At 43.5% G+C, this 15,322-nt stretch overlaps 1 protein-coding gene across 3 annotated transcripts; it reads right to left on the reverse strand.

Moving 5' to 3' along the window:
- Positions 1-414: 414 nt before the first annotated feature.
- sall4 (spalt-like transcription factor 4) lies at positions 415-14,662 on the reverse strand. Of its 3 annotated transcripts, none has more exons than XM_047576257.1 (4): positions 14,554-14,662; positions 2,793-5,219; positions 2,403-2,707; positions 415-2,314 (listed from the first exon to the last, which is right to left on the reverse strand). In XM_047576257.1, the coding sequence occupies exons 1-4, from the start codon at positions 14,660-14,662 to the stop codon at positions 1,880-1,882; spliced, it is 3,276 nt and encodes a 1,091-aa protein (XP_047432213.1). In that variant the 3' UTR covers positions 415-1,879. The 3 variants fall into 3 exon arrangements, with proteins under 3 accessions (XP_047432213.1, XP_047432285.1, XP_047432364.1); XM_047576329.1 differs by lacking the exon at positions 14,554-14,662 and adding an exon at positions 7,443-7,635; XM_047576408.1 differs by lacking the exon at positions 14,554-14,662 and adding an exon at positions 7,179-7,295.
- Between the last annotated feature and the right edge of the window lie 660 nt (positions 14,663-15,322).

A 15,322-nucleotide genomic window follows, 5' to 3' on the forward strand; every position in this document is an offset into this window, starting at 1 on the left:
AAGCATTACAATACCTTCCTTGACCTTAAAATGGATTGGGGACACGATTTTACAACATGTTTCAGTTGTGGATGCAAATACTTTTTCGTTGAGAATGCAAACTGGGGAGGGATTAATGGCTCCTGGTGGGTAATGGGAATCGAAAGGAAAAAAAAAAAAAAAAAACTCACAAGAGTCATCTGAAGGTGAATTGATGTAAATGAGAGAAGTTATGTACATTCAGACGAGCCTGTGCTGATGTAGGCATCAGCATATGGGTAGGGTAAATTTCTGTGCAACACAGTGTAAAGCCTCTTCACGCTCAAACGAGTAGTCAGGTTTTCTGTGAAGTAATGACAGGAGAATTTATTGAAAAAGTCACCCTGATTTTATTTTATTTTTTCAGAAAACATTTAAGTGAAGGAAACCTTTGGAAAAAAAAAAAGACAAAACATTTACATTGTAAACAGAACAAATTGGCTCAACAATACGTGAACTGTGGAGACAACTTGAAAGCAGTCTTGACATGGTTTGCTAAAGAAAGGCACAGTTTGGCAAATGCATATCAATAAAGGAATGTACAGCAGGGGCCTACGAAGTACTCTGACCAGTCTGAGTTGCGTAAAGTGTCCAGTGATACATTCATTACCGTTCAACTCAGCAGGTGGAGAATGAAAAAAAAAAAAATAAAAAAAAAAAAAAAAAAAAGTGTATTCAGGAGAAAAACAAAATGTATCAGAAAATGTACAGAGCATCGCCTTGAGTGTTAAGGGGCATGGGAGACTAATATCTAGATGAGGTAGAACTTACCCCCAAAACTCAAGCATTGTGTGTGTGTGTATTATAAATAAATTAATGATGCTACAAGTTGATAACCTAAACAAAAAAAAAAACAAAAGAAAAAGAAAACAAAAAACATAGCCTGGCAATGTAAATGGTCATTTCTGGCAGGAAGGAAAAGTTTGCCTTTTCCTCATTTAGACATCATAAAAGCAGTGAAATGCAAATGCAACAGAAACCTGAAATAAAGTGCAGGCATGAGAACATCGAGCACCTGGTATGCCCCTGGTGCTCACAAGGTGGAATATATGGATCAAACTATGAAATACATTCTAAGCTTCATGGTACAGCACAGCAACATATGGGCCTTTGGAAGTGAACAGCCAACATTTTTAGTTCAGATTAGGCACTTGCCGAAAGGTATGAGTTATCAACTACTGTATCTTGGCACTAACGCAACAAAGATGTCACACATTATCTAAAACTGACGACCTAACTGTTGCACCTTGATTTTTTCTTTTTTAAAAAAGGCAAGAAAAATTGAATAATCTGTCAAAAGCCCCTTCAACAATGAGACAAGCTAATCATATTTACCACTACAAACATGTACAGGGCCATAAAACCTATGGCACACAACAAGAGGGAAAGTAGTCATTACAGACAAACATGGTTAACTGCACCATTCTTTTTGAAGACCGAGACCGCGTCCTGACAGGTCAAACTGGTGTCCTTAAAAAGCCTCGCCCTGAAAAGTTTCCTATTCGAAATCCTTCAAAAGTATCAAGAGACAGTCCGAGTTTAAGCAGTTTCAAGTAAGTTATACATTCAAACTTCTGGATAAACAAAAAAAACAAAACAAAAAAAATAGTCACAGGAAAAAATACCCGCATATATATTTTTATATAAAATAAAATACAACTACAGTAGTTATATCAAGTCAACTAAAAATAACACTTGAGTCATTGGGGTCAGGAGGAGAGAGAGCTGCAGTGAAGACAGTGGAAGAAAAAAAATCAAATCTAAAGTGGAATTCTACGAGGTTCTCTCTGGATATTGATTGTACCTCATTCAAAGAAAGAAAACAAAAACAAAAATTCACAAACTGAGAGCTAAAAGAAATCTAATTAACCGCTATTTTGCCCTCTTCCATGAAATGTGGGAACTGTGATTTTGGCACACTATCGGAGCTGTTCTTCTCAATTTCAGCCAAGGTGGCAGGCAGGCCAGAGTGAGATCCATCCATCTTCATGAGGCCGCCGGTGGAGCCAATCAGAGGCCCGCCGGCAGGGCTCCCGGGCAGCGGGATACCACCCCCCTGGATGACAGAGATCTCATTGGTCTTCATAGTCAGGCCTCCACTGAAGGCAGCCGCATACTGGTTCCACAGAGATGGGTCAAAGGTCATTGATGGAGCACCCTGCTCTTTGGGGGCCTGCATGATTTCTGGCATCATCTTAGCCTCGGTGCTCATTGCCATCAGAGCCATGGGATTATCCAGAGAAAGACGCTGGCCACGCCGGGATGAATTGTTCCACATGTGAGTGCCAATATGCACCTAAAAAAATAAAAGGAGACATGTAATTATAATCTCATTAAATTGCTGAGATTAACAGCCAAAAATGTCGCCTGTAGTGAAAACCTACCTTTAGATTCCCCTTTGTGGTGAAAGCCCTGCCACAGATGTTGCAGGCAAAAGGCTTCTCCCCTGTATGAGTGCGCTCATGGATCTGCAAGGCGCTGGCAGACGAGAAGTTCTTGCCACAGACATTGCACACGTGCTGCTTGGTTGACCGCCGTGGTGCGCTGGATATGGAGGAGGACATGGCCGTTCCCTGAGGCAAATGGGAGCTGAACAAACCATGAGGGCCCAAAGAATTCTCAAGGGGAATCTTCATCTCCAGGCTGGAGAGACTCGATGGTATCCTCATGAAAGACATGTTACTGGGAGCTGTTGAAACAGGAGGTGGAAAAATTAGGATCTATGCATCCAATAAGACAAACTCTTACATACTTTTCTTAGCTATGAAACTCACCATAGTCTCCGTTTGCAAACAGCATGCCGGGTTCTTCTTTAATTACTTTCGGAGTGGAGCTACTGGAGGCTGTAAGGTCAAGGGCTCCACTTGACTCCCCACCATCTTGAGTACCATCAATCTCCGATTTTAACGCACCGCGGGCAAACTCATCAACAGCAGACTCGGGACTCTTACTAGTGTTGTTTACTGGAGAAGAGGAGTGAAATGATATGGCTGAGTCAGAAATGGCAGGACTACGGCCATTTTGGTATTCCTGCTCCCTAAGAGATGGTGGGGACTCTTTGGCTGTTCCTTCGCTCTCTGAAGCGGTGCTGCTCTGTCGGTTCAGTGCAAGAGCAGAGGTGAGATTCTTCAAAACATCAAGGCTTGAAAACACAGCAGGGGCTGCATGTTTCTCCGACTCCGATGTTGCAGATGGGAGTGAGTTTGATGTGTCGTTTTGGGAGTTCCGCTCTGGCTGGTGACTTTCCATGCTTGGTTCAAAGCCGTTGGTATCCATAGGCTTCTCCTCTGGTAGAGATGGCTCCATCACTTCTGCTGGTTCAAACTGGTTTTCTGGGACCGGGGTGTTGGGGATCTGCCCACCCATGTGCATGCGGATGTGCTGCTGCAGGACCACAGCATTGGTGAACTTCTTCTGGCAGATGGGACACGAATGCTGCATTTTCAGTGGCGTGTTGGCCCTGTGTACTCCATAATGAGCCTTGAGGTTTCCCTTTGTGGAGAACGCGCGACCACAGATTTTGCACTTGTAGGGCCGCTCACCGGTGTGCGTACGGTAATGCATTTTGAGTGAGCTCTGACAACTGAGCACCCTGTGGCAGATTACACATTCATTGGGGTCGTTGGTCCTCTTTTCCAGGCCATCCACCATCTGCTGAAGTTTTGCTGTTCCAGAGCTTTGTTCTCCTGGGAAACCATTACCATTCATATGATGCAGTGCACCCAGGAGTTCCTTAGTATCCTTCTGATTTGGATCCAGTCCTGTCTCTTGGCCAAACACAGACGGGGAGCCATCAATTGTTGATGGGGAGGGTCTCTGGGAAAACGGGTCGCCCCCAAAACCGTCAAAAGTTTTGAATCCTGGTAATGACGATGCACTTAACCCAGCAGCTGGGTGACTTAGTATAGGCTTAATTTCAGTCAGATTGGACTCATCCATGGGCACAGACATGCCAAAAGGAATGCCGCTGCTGGTGGGAATATTGTCAAGGTGCTCCGGTACCGGATGAGGATTCATGCCAATGTTAGGATATTTGTCTTTATGCCTTTGGAAATGCACTTTGAGGTTTCCTTTGGTTGTGAAGCGGTTTCCGCAGATGTTGCACTTGAAGGGCCTCTCTCCAGTGTGAGAACGCAGGTGAATCTGCAGGGCACTGTCATTGCCAAATGTCTTACCGCAGTATTTACACTTGTGCTTGTGCAATGAGTCCCCGTTCTTTTGTTCTGGTGGGAGGTTCAGCATCTTCGCCTTCACTTTTTTGGTGGACTCAATCCCTGCTTGGACACCACTGAAGGCATTAGGGAAACCCATGACACCTGGTGACTGGGGCAGTAGTGCTGGTAAACGGCTGGCCAGATCTGGAACTCCCTTCATAATGTCTGTTTTAGAAGTCACTGAGCTAAGTCCTGCACTCAGAGAGGTAGGGATGCCAGTGGGCAGAGGTAGTTTACCTTGCTTCATCGTCTCCATGGAAAGGCTCTGACTGCCTGTCCTTTTTCCTATGAGAGCTGCTGCTGCAGACAACTGTTGAGAGAGATGCGCACCAAAAGCTTTCAGGGGATCCATTACTGCCCCAACAGACGACTGAAGACCTTGCGGGGTCATCATGGCCACTTGGATTCTGATCTGCTCTGTGAGCTGGATTTGCTGTAGCTGCTGTTGCTGGAGGAACACTAGCTGTTCCAAGATCACCGGGATGGCCTGCAAAGCCTCCTGAGATGAAGTCAGGGATGTATTTGAAGAATGTTGGGAAACAGCCACTTTAGTGTCAGCTAGGGTTTCAAGAGTGACATTTGAATCTTGCATTTTGGGAGATTGATGGAAAGCCATCTCAGGACTGGCAGACATGTCTCCCCGATCCTGGTGTCCCGAGTCTTCTGCATTCATGCTGGACTCTTCCTCTGTTCTCTCCAGCTGGTCCGCATTAGCATGTGACAGGGAATGACTGCTGGACTGGCTATCATCATGGTCACTGGTTAGGCCTTCAGGAGATCCTTGTGAATATTCCTCTGGCACGTCATTGCCATCTCCATCCTTCATAATGACCACTTGCTGACTTTTAGTGCAATTTTTCTCGTGCTCAAGAAACTCTGCTTCGTCAAAGAACTCAGCACAGCACTTGTTGCAGACTCTGGTTTCGTCCATTCTAAACCTCTTTATTTCATTTCCAGTCTCCGCAGTTTGATCATCTCCATGAATCCCTTAAAAATGAGAACACACAATATAAATTAATATCACACCATAATATTTGACAAACTGATAAACTGGTCACCTCACCAAATCCACCAAGACTGGATCCTCAAGAATAAGAGTTCCTTAAAATAGCTTGAAATATAACATCCAGTTATTTTCTTCCTTTTGGGAGGCATGTTTAATTACAGATGACACTGTGCGTGTCAGTATCTTTTTGTACAATGGTCCAAGATGTTCATTTTATTTTGTCCACACTCCCTAGGTCACTGCAGTTGGCTGTTAACCTGGATTTACCCACACGGCCAGCAGAGGGCAATAATCTACCTTTGACATAACCCAGAACAATGTTCAGAAAGACAAAGAGACTGATAAAAAGGGCTTTAAATTGAACAAATGTTGCTGGTCAGCCCTTTCAAAAAAAAGTTTCCAGTTGCAAACTGAGGGCAAAACTTGCATCCAACACCAATATTTATAATCAGAAATAATAATAATAATAAAAAATATTGAACAACTTTTAGACTGACTTTGATGCCCCACGCAACATTTCCTATGCAAACATTAAGTGCTAAAAAGAAAAAGAGGGATTTCAGCGCCAAAGACCTTAAAACATTTCACAGCCTGTGGAAGCTTGGTGCGTGTGGATTTTAATTTGTCTCCCAACCAAGAGGCCATTTCACAACTGGGTGTATTGTTAAATGCTAATGCCCCAGAGAATGGGGGGTAGACCACCTGTTTGCATTTGCCCAAGGAAACTTTTGGACTTGTTAATTGCTCACCAGGAGGCATCGAAGCGTTGTCACGAATCCTCCGTTACATTCTGATCTGTGTGAAAACGGTAAGCATGGCTCCTCCACCCACTTTTGCGCAACATACATTCAGGCGCTCTTATTTGAAGGCACTTAACTCCGACGAGAACAGATCACACACCAGGTTTATCCATAATATTTTAAATACACGTAGGCTTTTAAAAAAAAAGTCCCAAACTAGTTCTGTATTAAGTAAATACAGGAGGCAGCGCACTAGTTTGCCACTTGTCGGCGCATGACCTGTATTAGATCACCTTTAGTGGGGTGCATGACACGAGGTCAGATTCAATTTTCAATCTATGCCTTCTAGATTAGTACACAAAAGTGATCGTCTAACTATATTGTGGCAGCCACAAATCAGAATACAGTCCGAAGCCACTCGTCAAACTCCGTGTATGTCCAATTATAAAAAGGTGATCTCTGCGGCAGCGCTGGAGCTTGCATATGGCAACACCAACACGCACCCCCACCCCAGTCTCCACAAAAAGGCCACTACTCCATCCCCCACCTCCTCTCCACATATGTACGAAAGGAAACAGTCATGCATTAAACTGGGGGATTTATTGCCTTTAGGTCAGCTTACTCCAGAGTCACATTTCATACAGTTTTGGGCGACCTTTGTTTGAAAACGTAAAATTAGTATTTTGCGCACGCTTCCAAACAAACCCAATTAAAGTAGTGATATCAAAATGTATAACGTTTAATTAAAAATAGTAAATGAAATGTGGAAAATCAATCAACAGTACACGGTGCAAAGGTAACGAGTCCAACTTAGATCCAGTCAGAAATAATTCCTAATACATCACCAAAGAATGCAACCACACACAATAAATACAAATTAGTTTAAATCCCCCAAAACGAAATCAGAACACCGTATACAAGACACGCATTCTAATCAGTATTTCCAGTCTTTGTCTCCTCTCTAAGTAACTTATGCCTGAACCGAATAATACCAACAGGTAGAAATGCATGCATCAAAGTATCCAAAAAAAAAAGAAAAAAAAAAAGTTCAAAGCCAGTCAACATCTCCAGATCTACCCACGAAACAACGACTCAAATAAGACATCGTTATGAATGAAATCAGAGAGTTAAACCACAGATAACTTTCTAAATTAGGCTGCGTTTCCAAACACTCTACAGTCGGCAGTTTGCGCGACCTACCTGTACGTTTTTAAAATAAATTCTGTAAGCGTCGCTTCCCGGGGCTTAAAGTTTTATTCCTGTCCAATCCAAAGAGAAAGCAACAGGTCAAAGTGCGAAGGGGGAACAATGTTAAAGTCAGCCACGAAAAGCTTGGGAGATAAAATGTCGATACGCGCAGCAGCGTGCCATAGCCACACGTTTCGGGCTTTCTTTTCTTTTTTTTTCCTTTTTTTGTGCGTGTGTGTGACTAACGCTCAGTAAATCTCGTGCGTAAAAACTTACCATTTTCTATGGAACCGGGCTCGTCGGAGTTGATGTGCTGTGGTTTGGCTTGCTTGCGCCTCGACATGGTGCAACCATCAGGAGCAAAGAGTTACAGACAATTTTTCCTCCCCTTCTTCAACAAATTCTCCAGCTTGGAAAATTAGCCCCTGAAGTAGAAATGCGCATGTCAACGTAATTATTATTATCAATAATGCATTGCGATTTATCACGCTCCTCTGACAGCTGATTGGCTCCAGTCCAAATGGTCACACATTATTCAAATGCGCTCCCTATTGATGAGAGGAGCGCAGCGGCAGGAGGGGGCGGGAGGAGCCATGCGAGTGGATGGACTGCGGGATGGAGGCAGGGTTAATAACACCCAACTTATCGCTCTTTTCCTTGTTCACGAAAAATATGTGTTGCCGCCGACGAGCGAGCGAGAGATCACCCAGAGTTTGAAGACTTGTCGCAACTTTGCTGTTATTTGACGGAAATAATGCGCTGAAATTGCCAAACGACGCCGCGTCCGTTTTATTTCTCACGAGGTGCTCACTGCGTAGGAGTGCTGCCCATCACTTTCCAGGAAACTCCACATTTTACATCTCGTTTCACCGACAGCATAGCTCTGTATTTGCGATGTTCCTGTAGGCAAATGTGCGGCAACAGTTGTGAGATTATGGTAATAAAAGTCCACCAATAAACAAACCAGTACAAATCAACTAATATTTGACAGCTATAACAGTCAGTAAGGGGTTAGATGGTCACCTCAATTCTTTCAAATACTACAAGATAAATATCTTTCAAATATTTTTTTTTTGTCTCCAGAATGCCCATTTTTATTCAAGTTTGTGATTCAGGTGGGATGCGTGAGACAGCACAGGAAACAGTTAAAAGCATGAAGGGAATATGAGGTCAGATATATTTTCATGAATGCATTCATGGTTTTTCCCCCAGCACTCAGCTGTGTTTCCCAACTGTGCACATCTCTTCCCAAATGTGCTGTTTAGTCTAATAGAACGAGATGATTACAGGATTGGTTGTGTTTGTTGTTTGGATGTTCATAACTATTGCTCGTGTTTATTCATTTGGAGTGATGAATAATTCTGTTGCTCCTCATCACACTGCCGCATGGTCACACTCCTTAAATTCACTGCACAAAGAAAAAATTACAAAAGGCAAAACCTTTGTTAATGCCACGGACGATGATCACCTACATGTCTATAGCATGCTACACAAAAACACTAAAACTTTTTTTTAACATTTCAGAGTCTGTGCATCTGTATCATTTATATCAGACTTTTTGGAATGTCAGATACCAGGGACAAGCCGTAAGTGAATGATTCATTTGATTCATGCATTAGCAGAGAAGGGAAGAAAATCAACGTCAGCATTTAGGTAAACTTCAATAGTTTATATTGATACAAACTCACTCATATGCTCATCTCCCGTTCCTTTCGGGCTCAAATGCCTCAGCATGTGTTATATAATGCCACAGCTGATAAGTGTGAGACAAAGGCACGGCAATATATTCAGATAAACAAATGCCTTTTAAGGGACAGGCTAAGGTGAAAAAGAGGGGAGTGCTGTCTAGACAGTTTATTGCCCCAATAAGAAACCATACTTGAATACACTGTTCAATCCAAACAGCTCAAACTGTGCAGAGCTTTAAAGCTGCAGCTGTGGGAACCAGAGGGACCCTTAGATAAATAAATAAATAAAACGAGTAAGACGGAATCTCAGTTAAAACATGTCAGTGAAGAAAGAAACAACAAATTTGTTGTGACGTTCACACAAAGATGCCACGGAGACTGTTGTGTGAAAAAGGAGAAATCCATCTCCAGCTCCGGTCTTGTTTTGTAAAAAGCAATAACTCTTATAAACATAAAGATCCTTGGCTTTTCCCCCCTGCCCTTTGTTACAGTTATATCTGTTTGTTGGCTGCTGAGATCCATTGTGATTATTTCGTGCTAGTCGATGTCGATTATGGGATTCTGCAGAAAAGGCCTGTAGAGGTGACACAGAAGTGTACGCAGAAAGAAAACCATGTCCTTGACCAGGTCACGTATCTGGCAACGGTGAATGGTGAAAGATCTCAGAGCCGAGTCGGTGAGCGGTTATTTTCTATGTCCTTGCTTGATTTTAGATTCCCCTCTGGGATTTACACAAGAGAGTGCAGTGAGATGGGGAGACGTTTCTGTGGTGCGAGGTTTACGATGACCTTGCAGTAGACGGACAATAACAGCCCGACACTTGCTGAGGAATTGTGAATTGAACATGTGGGGTTTTTTTTAGGACTCAGTAAAAGATGAAAGACGCAGGCCAACTTGGAAAGGATGAGCCTTTTTCACGTCAGTGTGACGCTCGGTGCTGTTGCAAAGCGTCTGCTTCACTCACCTCCGTTATTTGCGTGAGGACACAGATTCACCTACATCCTCTGACGCGTTTGGATTTTGGGCCTCTGCTGTGCCAGGACTTTCTGAATCTGAAATCTCTTTGAAACTGAAACCCCACGGTAAAGAAGGAAACATATTGTGTCCACAGAAATATGTGCTTATTTGAGAGTAACTTGTGTGACTACGCGGGGAAAAGCCTCATGAGAGGAAATACTTACTGAATACATTGTATTTTGAAGCATTTGTGAATTATGAACCACACACGCAAGCTTCACGATGATATTTGATGAGTGCGTTCCTCATCTTTTTGCATTGAATTGCGCGTGACAAGTGTTGAAATATAGAAATTCTTGAGCGTCTCCTGGCAAACAACAAAAGAAAAGAAAGAGCAGCTCTTTATTAATGTACGGACCTAAAAGTCAAGCCCGTCTGTCACCGTTCCAGACGTGTTCCCTCCAACACACCACAAATAGCCTCTTAATGGTTCACCAGTTTCTTGCTCACTGACAGGATTTCTTCTGAGTGTATTTCCAAGATCCTGTTTTATTATTTTATCCTCCGCTGGCTTTCTTCAGGTGCCCCTTAAAACATTTCCTCCCTTGTAGCCATAAATAACGTCATTAAACTTACACAAAGGACAAAGGGGAAAAAAAGCCTCTTTTTTTTTTTGTTCATACCAGTCTTGATTCCCATGGAAAGGTAACTCTGAGGAGAGGAAATGACAAATAATAATAAAAAAAACAGTTCAGGTGACCTTTTTTGTTTCATATTAGTCATATCACAACATAAGGCTTTGTTTGTAGTCAATCAATGCCTGACCCCCGCCCACGTGCGTGCTCTTAAGACTGTACAGTAAATTTCCCTCCCACCGTTGCTTTTCAATCATCTAAACATAGCATTATCTAGAAATACAGTGGCTCGCTGCAATTACCACAGCGTCAGACTGTTTTCATTATTGATCAGCCGACACCCCTTCCAATGTCCTCCTTTTCATGAACATGTGTATTTAGTTCTTTTGTTTGGTAGCATCGGCCTAGAATAAAGGCTGAGGGCACTGAGGTGAAAGGTATTGGATGTTTGTCTGCTCTGCCAATATTGTTTTTCCCCGCTGAATGTTGCCCTTTTGAAAAGCGCTGCGGCCTGAGCGCACGCACCACCTGGTCAACCTGGCCACACGGTCGCAGACATGCAGCATATTCCTAAACTAATCGTCGCTACAAAAGTGCTGAATCTGTGCGGCGGGGTCAAGGGTCGGTGTGGGTTTAAGGTTCCGTGTGTAACTTCAAGTGTGATTTGAATTTTCCTGTAGGATAAACGTACACGGATGCAGCAGAAGCAGCTGAGCTTTTCAAGCAAATAATATTTGCATATTCTCCAGGCAATTGGAGTAAATTTAAATTTTAAAATCTTTTTTTTTCTTTTTTTATGAGTTCAAAGTCAATTATAGTTAGAAAGAAAAGAAAGAAAAAACATGCTTAGAGGAGGACTGTTCACTTCAAAATGACTGAAAAAGACAAGGAAGGAATCCCGGCAAGGCACATAATCAAATCTAACGCAACAATTTGCATGCGAGAGTTGAACCGGAAATGGTTGTAACACCTGGGTGAAACAGGAAGTTCGGAGGACTCTGTTTTTAAGCTGCATCTGTGCCTTCAAGAGATAGCAAGATGAGTGCTTATTTGTCTCACACCGTTGACTGAGAGGTTGGGGGTTGGGGCTGGAGGAAATTATCTGCCACAGCATTCCACAAACAACTTTGGCCCCAGCTCTGTGAATCGGTCATTTGGATCCTTTCTAGCCGTTTATTTGTTTTGTTTTTTTTCTTACGGATAATGAGAGGGGAAAGTTTTTGGTTTGTGCTGAGTCTGATACGGGCGCTCCGCTCTTGACTGCGCGATGTGTGTGAATGTCTCTGGTGCGGGCGGGTGAGGGGGAGAGATCAGCGGCCCACACATGGCTGTAATTTAATGGAGAATTGCCCAGTGGTTCCTGTGCAGAGGTAAACACGCCAATAGGCAGGCTTTTGTTACCGCACGACTATGACAACTGCCTCCGTCAATAAACAATGGAGCGTTGGGGGGAAACAAGGACTCACTGTATGAGGAGGACCCCACTGTGTCCACTTCTCACTCTCGCTTGTAATCAGTGACACATTGAAGAAGCAAATGATGTGCCATTATAGGTCTGCCCGTTAGAGGGAAGGGAAGCCACGGGGCATGCCACTTTTAGATTCTGCAAATCTTTATTTTTTTTTTTTTTCAAGTTTAGCTGTTAGTTTGCATGTGATTTTCTGAGGAGTTGGGGGATGAGGGGGTCAAACTTGAAGAATTTGAGACACAATAAACAAAGAGATAGGGAGAACTCGGCAGTCACCATCAAGCTGTGAGTCAACAGGGGGCCAATCCCTCAAATCTGAGATGCAATCTGGGTCAGGGCCATAAACATTTACAGGGTGGGAAGTGCCGAGCAGAGGGGCTGCTGGATATCAGCCCTCTCTCACTTCTAATTAGCTTATGAGAACGGTTATACAACAGCACACCATCAGCTCCCGCTCCGGTCATTTCCACGTGTCCATTTCAGCTGATAGTTGGCCAATCTATTTAAAGCAACGCGATGATGTCCGAGAATCATGTCTACGAACCCGACCCGAATCACTTCTGCGGGGTGATTGTAACATAATGTTTTTGTGTGACTGATTTGGCTCCTGGTGCATGCTCGTCTCATGCATGTCCACGCTGATGGATTTTGCGGAGAGCAGATGGCAAAGTGACCAGAGTAAAGTATGAAACATTGATGATTGCACCGCACCCGTGCTAATGTGATCTCACATGTACAAACAGTTGGAAGGAAGCGGAAAGTCTCCTCTGAATGCTGATCGGTCGAGTCAAATTTTAGGTCATAAGCACATTTCCAAACTGTTTTGCAGAAAGACGGATGACCTAGAGAGAAATTAGTGCGATTTTAAAAAATTTCACCTCAGCTAAAATCTCTCAAAAGTAGCCCCCGGGTGTCAAAGAGGGACAACTTCCCTGAGTACAAAAGAAACACACAGAATAAAGCACTTGACAGTGAATGTGGTCGTTCTTGTGGGGCTCAAAGACTATAAGACACCTGGTGTGTTTTCACCAGGCTCTTCAATGTAGGTTTACAGCAGCCATTGACAAAGACAGCCGTGGACCTCAGAGGTATTGACTGCCTTCTGTGACTGCTGAAAGAAACTCCTAATCCCCCCGGCCTCTGCCTACTGTATTCAGCAGTATTCACAAGGCACTTTAAATCTGTTCGCATTTCCTGTAACTTGTGAATATATCATTGGAGTCCTTATTGCCTTTGTCCTCGAAAACAGAATACCGGATACCTCCTTGTCCAGTAATGTCTCATTAAACCTTGTCTGTATTAAGAAGTCATTAAACAGATATATTTTTGTCATTTCTTCCTGTCAGCGCAGTTCAAAGAATCAGACTCCACACAGCCACGAGTGCTGCACATGGATAAGAGTGTATTATGGTTGTTATAGCAACTGCAGAAATGGCTCCTCTGCTAAACAATAGTCAGATGGGCCTTTGGGGAGGCCCAGTTGCAACCCCCCCCTCCCTCCCCTCCCCTCACCTCCACACCCACATCTGCTGCCCTCACATTCAGACTTATGGGATGTTCTGCCGATTATTTTCTGTCCTGCTTCCCCCTTTGAAAACTGACAGGCTGAGAGAATGGGAATGAAATTAGGAATTCTGCCCACATCTGTCCGGGAACTGTTATGGTAGCAGAGTTTAGATAGGAAATAAAAAAAAAAAAAAGAAAGAAAGAGGAGAAAAAAGGTGAGATGTGAGGGGAAGTTATTCAAGTGGATGGGGTTGAAAACATGTGTGACAAAAGTACTTTGCAGGGTTTATAAAGGGGAACAATCTCAGAGGAAGAGCCAGCAACATCCAGCTGAAAGGGGCGGAAAGTAGCAGCACTGCATAGCAACCAGGAAGGTATGCAGGAGTTAGAGTGTTAGCGTTATTGGTATTCCTGGTGCTGTAAATCATTTCTCCATGTTCTTTATAGTTTCAGACAATATACAACACTGAAACTATTAATTGGGATTTGGGAACATCACATTCCTATGGCCAGACTCTAATTGCACGTCCACGCACAATTTGCACAAACCATTAACATTTAAAACCACACATTTTTATGTTTGTTTGTTTGTGCATTTTGTATTTTTTTATTTTTATTTTGACTTGCAGTACTTAGTTTTTACATCCTCATTTACTGTGTTTATTGCATCAAATGCCTTGTATGTGTAAACACACATGGAAGTAAATCACGTTCATCATGTTCATTCATTCTTCTCCACGATGAGCAAAAGTTTAAGCGTGTGTGGAAGAGTAAATCATGTGCGGGACAGAAAGGAGATGAAGCTACAGTGCCTTTGTCTTTCGATTCCTTGTGGGCAGCAGCCTCACAAGATCTGGACTGAAGCCACCGCAAATCCTTCTGCTGTTTGGCCACACTCTCTCCTGATCAATAACTTCTTCCTGTCACGTATGAGGGCATTGTACTCGTGAACACAAATGAACCCTGAGCTTCTTGTAGCGCCCAGTGATGCATTTACAGGCGAGAAAAGAAAGGGGAAAGAAAGACTTCAGACTTCAGGTATCCAAACCCCCGCGTCCATATTGATTAAACAAATTTGCCACAAATCATTTTACAAATGCCCAGTGGGGGGCTATAGAAGTTGGTGGAAATACCCCATTCATGCTCTGTCCTCCCCCGCAGGGCTGAAGCCTCGACTCTTGGCTCGTTTAAGCGTGCTGACAGCCTCTGATCCTCCGGCCATCTGCAGGGTGGGCTGGCCATCGCTGAGGGGTCTTTGTGTTCTAAACTTCAGGAGATTAAACAGTGAAACAAGAAGAAGAAGAAAAAAAAAATGTCGAGGAACGACCCCCCTCACCACCACCACCAACACCACCACCACCGACCCTCCTCATAATTCTGGTTCCAGCTCATTTGCAAGACTCACAAATCAAACTGTGAAGTTAAAATGGCATGTGGCAAAGCGCTCCAGAGGGGATTTAATGACGATGAACATTGTCTTTGAGGATTTTTGGGTTAATTTTCACAATAAAAGCATCATTTAGGCCAAACACGTGACACTCAGGTTCTGCTGTGCTCTTTCAGCGATTCCTGCAAGTTTGGGTGAACCTTAGCTCCGCCTCACTCTCTGCGGTTTGTGAATGAAAATGGGCGGAGGCAGCGGAGCATGTGGGGTGTACATGCGTGTGTGGGGATCAGTATTTTTGAATGCAGGTGGGTGTGTGTATGTGTAGGAGTATGTACATGTGGTGAGCTGTTGCCCTGCGGGGAAAGTAAACACGCTGCTGGCATTGACCAATAAAACATGCAATAATACATTTTTGTACGCTTTCTGTTTGCATAGATTTCCGTTAAGATTATTCTCCACACATCGTTTGCTGTGTTTTTTTAATCCCTTTTAGGCACGGCAGCTGCATCTGCTGC

Source organism: Mugil cephalus, chromosome 1, assembly GCF_022458985.1.
Source record: "Mugil cephalus isolate CIBA_MC_2020 chromosome 1, CIBA_Mcephalus_1.1, whole genome shotgun sequence".
Classification (NCBI taxonomy): Eukaryota; Metazoa; Chordata; class Actinopteri; order Mugiliformes; family Mugilidae; genus Mugil; species Mugil cephalus.

Bases quoted from the DNA above. Each gene is read 5' to 3' on its own strand.
- sall4 (XM_047576257.1), bottom strand. From the start codon at position 14,662: ATGGCCAGCCCACCCTGCAGATGGCCGGAGGATCAGAGGCTGTCAGCA. The intron at 5,220-14,553 runs GTATTTCCACCA...CTCATTTTTAAG, and splicing joins GAGGACAGAGCATGAATGGG to GGATTCATGGAGATGATCAA. The intron at 2,315-2,402 runs GTAGGTTTTCAC...TTATTTTTTTAG, and splicing joins CCACAAAGGGGAATCTAAAG to GTGCATATTGGCACTCACAT.